This window comes from Pteropus alecto, unplaced genomic scaffold (genome assembly GCF_000325575.1).
Source record: "Pteropus alecto unplaced genomic scaffold, ASM32557v1 scaffold38, whole genome shotgun sequence".
NCBI lineage: Eukaryota > Metazoa > Chordata > Mammalia > Chiroptera > Pteropodidae > Pteropus > Pteropus alecto.
Window position 1 is genome coordinate 2,358,898 of NW_006442512.1, and position 5,443 is coordinate 2,364,340.

At 48.8% G+C, this 5,443-nt stretch overlaps 1 protein-coding gene across 1 annotated transcript in view; it reads right to left on the bottom strand.

Moving 5' to 3' along the window:
- Nucleotides 1-3,126: 3,126 nt before the first annotated feature.
- Nucleotides 3,127-5,443, bottom strand: part of TBC1D21 (TBC1 domain family member 21) — a 12,159-nt gene continuing 9,842 nt past the window's right edge. Inside the window, 4 exon segments of the mRNA XM_006922641.1 lie at nt 3,127-3,159; nt 3,484-3,567; nt 4,235-4,351; nt 5,381-5,443. The exon segment at nt 5,381-5,443 is cut by the window's right edge and continues 21 nt beyond it. Of these exon segments, the coding sequence (XP_006922703.1) occupies nt 3,127-3,159; nt 3,484-3,567; nt 4,235-4,351; nt 5,381-5,443 (297 nt within the window).

Genomic DNA, 5,443 nt, shown 5'->3' on the forward strand with positions numbered 1-5,443 from the left:
CATGGCTACTATGACTCATTTAGAAATATATTGGAAGTGTGTTGGACACTAGTTTTTCCAAAATGAGTTTATCATTGTTTTCGTCTCCACCATGATTGTCATCATCACCAGCACTATCATCAATATCAGTACAGAGATGGCCACTGTAGACAGTAAGCTTTTTGTTGACTGAATGAAAGCATTATAGCTAATACTATCTGCATCTCCAACATAGCCAGAATTGATGTCGCACTTCTGCCACTAGTGCTACCTCTGACATTACCATGACCATCATCTCCACCATCACAATAATATCAAACCTCTTCCACCAACCCTATGACACCATTGATGACAATAACACCAACAGCCACCATCATCACTGATACCCCAGTTACTTCTACCACCATCATACCACTGCCACTAACCCTACCATGCTGTTGACATTAACATTACTGATAACCACCAACCTCACTGACATTGCCATTACCAAAACTTGCATTGCCACCTCTGCCACCAAGATTGCACCATTGCTGACATCACCATTACTACCGCCATCATCATCATTGACATCACTACTATTGCCTTCATTTGACATCACTACCACAGTCATTCACCGCCATCATTATTGACATCACCATCATCATTACTAACATCACCGTCATCATCATTGACCTCTCCACCATCATTATTGACACCACTGCCATCATCATCGACATCTCCACCATTATCATCAACATCACTGCCATCATCATTGACCTCACCGCCATCATTATGGACACTATCATCATCATTATTGACACTACCACCATCATTATTGACATCACTGCCACCACTACTAATTGCTATCTTCTTTCCTAGAATCATATTCTTGTCCTTCAGAGGACAAAAGGAAATTTGCAATTACATATTCTTTAAGGTGATTATCTTGGTCCCCCCTCAACTCTATGGAAACAGGGGTTGTGTCTCTCTTTCCCCCACTGTTGAATTCTCAGTGCTTGGACAGTGGGTAGCTCACAGTAAGAACTCAATAAACATGTGCTGAATTAACATATTATTTAGACCAGCACAGTCCCTACACTAAAGGGAACTTAGGCTCTAGATTTATCTCCAGACTAGACCAAGGGAAAAAAATAGCACTGGGCGATAGAAGTGATAAAGTAAGTGCTGGCTCCGTAAAATGCACAGCTATATGGGGAGAAGATCATAACCTACAGCCCATGGCTGGGGGCGCTGCAGATGAGCTGAGAGAAGTTTGGCCCTTCTAAGACCTTTACATCCATCACTGTATCACCTGGAATTTATCTGAACCTGGATCAATTTAGTGGCAAGACTTAATCCAGCTCATCTTTAAGACCAACAAAGGTTTTCAAACATGCTCCCGGTATGCCAGAGGTTCCTTGGAGATACCACAGGGAATAATGTGAGGTTTGAGGAGGGGTCTGATGGAATCACAGAGAGGAGGGCTCAACTTCAACCACTGGGCTCGTGGAAAAGATTGTATTACAATGGGGCTTCATTGATTTTTAAAAAAGCTTTGAAAACCATTGGCCTAGAAGGTAAGTGCTTGAATTTTTTAGTTTTGGAATAGATGTTTGGCATTGTGTATATGTCCCAACCAAAAGCCATAGGCCAACTAATGCCACCAGGCCAAAAGAAGCATTAGGAAATGCGTATCTGATGTTTCTGTGGACTCTTGTCTTCCCAAAGTCACAGTTAGCTCACCAAGATGTCTTTCACTCTTAGGTAGAATAAGCAGCACTGTATTTCATGCAGGAATCTTTGTTTAAATAAACTATCTTAGGAACATAAACCCAAGGAGAAGTACAGGATATGAATTTACTCATGTGCCTTTCTGCCCAGCTAATACCAGCTCTTTAGCCAGGCAGAAAAGACCCTGGTGAGGGTAATAGGCCCCACTCTTTAGCAACACCCCGCTATAGCAGGGATCAGCATCTGCACCTAAGAGACTCAGAGCCAGCCATGGATGGGAGATTGCCACCTGGGGGGAAGGAGACCAGACATAATTGGTGACATAGTGCCTTTCTAGTGATGGTCACTGAGAGTGACAGGATGGGAGCAGAAGGGCAGAGCAGATGACTAAAGACCGAGAAGGATGGTCATACCTCGCCCCTCCCCTCCAGGGTCAGGGTCCACAGAAAAACCAGTGGCTCCTTCCTGCTCATGCATCAGCCCCCTCTGAAAAATTGTAGCCACTGGGCAGAGCTCTGTGTGTATGTGTACACAGATGTACACACTTGTCAAGCACCTATGGGGGCACCCTCCAGCCCCAGCCCCTCCTGGCTGATCTTCTTGTCTGTCCTCAAGTACCCCTCAGAGCATGGTCAGGCTGGGCAGGGGACTTGGGTCTGTGGCCTAGCCTGGGGAGAGCGGGTGGCCTGAGCCTCTGCCGCAGGGAGAGACTAAAATGCCCAGACCAGGAAAAAGTTGGCATTCTCTGGAGAGACTGAGTAAGGCTGAAAAAGATAATTTAGTTTGAGAAGACATTTGCAGGCTGAGAAATGAAGGTAAAATTGTGAGGGAGGCTTTGAAACCAGGATAGGAATTGCCTGCTAGCCAGAGATTTGCGCTGTGTCCTTCCACAGACTGCTGGGGAAGCTCTAGAGAAACAACTTAATGTATGGTTGGTGTATTGAGAGTAAGGGGAGGAATGGGGAAGCAAAGCCCTGAGGTCAGAACATCCTCTCAGGACTGAGTCCAGGGGATTGAGCAAGCCTATTACAAATGTTCGACTCTCTCCCACAGGAGGGAGGAAGGCTCCCAGAGTTGGTCATACACTTAACCATTTGCTTCCCAGTGCAGAACCACTGCTACCTTGGAAAATTCTCAGCCATGGGAGAGTCCTGGACCTGCATGATCCCTCCCCAGCGTGTGCCCTCTCTTTAGCCTTCATGGTCTCTCTTCTCACCCACCAGAGCTCTCTTCTTATTGCACGATCCTGTCTCTGCCCTCGACGCCCCTTGGGGGACACACTGCCCACCACAAACCATGACTCCAGAAGGCTTTCTGTATTGCAGCTGTATTACCTACGCCCTCACCCTAGTGCCCCAGTGGACTTGATCCTGACCTCATGGCTGAAGCACCACCTTCGTTTTGTCCACTGAGGTCATCTGTCCATTGTGAGTGTCTTCAGAGGAAGAAATCTTTTAACGGCTGAGGAACCTGGGCAGAGGAGTGTCCAGCAAGTTGAGGGGGATGGACATTGTTCTGTTGCTCTTATTCCTCAGTTAATCCTCCTGAGCCCCCAGATATACTGGGATGGACACAGGGAACAAAGGATGGGGGCTGTGTCTTTGGAAAGCAGTCTGCTCCAGGAGGCAGGATTTGCACATGGAAATGAGGAGTTATCTCTATGGGTTGGTTGCAGAGAATGTGGCACAAACTGTCTCTGAAGCTGAATATGCCAGCTATGGGTTGGGATGAGGAGATCAGGGAAGGCTTATTGGATAAGGAAGAGGAGGAGAAAAAATAATCGAGGCAACTTACATCCTTCTGGATCAGCTCTGCATACACCAAGCAGGCAGCAGAGATCAGCTCATCGGCATCAAGGTCAATCAGCTTGTTGCAGGCCTATGTAGGGAGAAGGCAGAGGAAGCGGGTCTCCCCAGACACAGGCTGAGGGAACAAAGCCACTGCTCACGGCAGTCGCTGGGGCCACCTAGTTTTTCCCCAACCAGCCTAGCACAGTACCGCAAATTTTCCCCCTGGAATTTTACATTCTGGGAGATGGTAAATGTTGGTTTTATACTGAGCTCTAGAGAGTCCTGGGTTTCCATCGCGGGTCTCAGGAGCTTCTAAGGAGGACTTGTTTTATAATTGAGGTGCCACCTAAGATTTTTTTGAACAAGGACTTTGGCTGCTTTTTAGAAATGTTGGAAAACTCTAGGTCTTTTGCCATAGAAGGACCTTAGGACAGAAGGGTGAAGTGTGAGGCAGTCAAGCCTAGCGGTTAAGAACCATTCAAGGCCTCAGTTTCCTTATATGCTGAATAGGGGTGAGGATGGTGATGGTAATCCCCCCTCTGAATCAGGCTTGTCGTGAAGCTTAAACAAGCAAGTCTATACAGCATGCAGTGCAGTGCTCAGGACATGTCAGATACCATCATGAGTCCTGCCCAGGGGCAAAGGGGGCACCAAAGCCCAGTACCCCACAAGTCTGGGGCCTTCAGCTGGGATGGCATGGGGTGCTGGGGCACTCAGGAGCTGTGGAGTTGGGCTTGGCTAGAAGGTGCTCTTACCTGGAGGATGTCATCGCCGACCATGCTCTCCTTCAAGACCTGCTCACGCACCATCTGCAGCAGGCTGTAGGCCACCAGCACCTGGAAGTTTCTGCAGGGCTTCCCTGTCAGCAGAACCTGCAGGGGCGGGCAAGTCTCAGCCCGTGTTCTATGTCCTGAGACTGCACACACCCATAGGATGATGAGGTACCCACCAACCACATGCCTGGGTTCAGCCATTCCTGAGTCTCGCTGCTAACTTGCTCATTTATTCATTCATTTACTTATTCATTCACTCAGGCTACCTCTAGCACTTTAGGCATTGTGCTGGCTACAGGGGAATCAGAGAAAAAGCCTACAGGGAATTCCTTAGAGGGAGGGAGGATGAAGAGAGAGTGGGGAGAGGGAGGAGAGGAGAGAGAGAAAAGAGAAGGAAGAAGGGGAAGGGCGAAAGAACAATTGGGTAACTATCTGAACGTCTGAGTGGAGCTTTGGCAAAGCGATGGTTGATGGGAAGTCAACAATCCAGTGGTGTCACCAAAGGACTGGAGGTGGTCATGGACTGCGGCATGGAGAGCAGCAGGTGAGGAAGAAGGGGTGAGGCAGGTGAGAGTTGACTTGTAGGGCCCTAAATGCTGACTGAATGTTGGGCTAGGTCCTGCTGGCAGTGGAAGCCACTAGACAGGGCAGTGATGGGTGGTGGGTGTATTTTGGGGAGGTTCATCTTCTGATGGCTCTGGAAACTGGGATCAAAGGACTGCGGGTGCCACCTGTCTCCAGGAGTGAGAGCCCAGCAGGGAGCCAGCACCCAGGTAGTGGGGAAGGCCAAGGAAAGGGAAGCTGGGAAAAAAGGAGCAGAGTGAAGTCACTTGGGCAGGGGGCAGGAAAGCTGAATTACTGGCCAAATGTCCATGGCAAAGGCCACAAGGCCCCTCCTCTGCCTTAAATGCCCTGAGAAAGTACAGCTAGTGGGACTGCATGAACAGATGGATGAACTGATGCTCTAGCCTCCACCAATAAGGCGGGAGCAGGGTCGTTGGCCCAATAAACCCCAAGCTGCTGGACTCCATCCAAAGCCAGCAATAAAGGGGAAGCCAGCAAAAATCTCTTGTGCTGACTGCACGAGGGTTGGGGCTTATCCCTTCTGTCCCCAGCAGAGCACTGTACCTCCCAGAGCCGCCAGACATCCTCGAATGACTTGAAGGCACGCTGGAAGCAGAAGCAGAACCA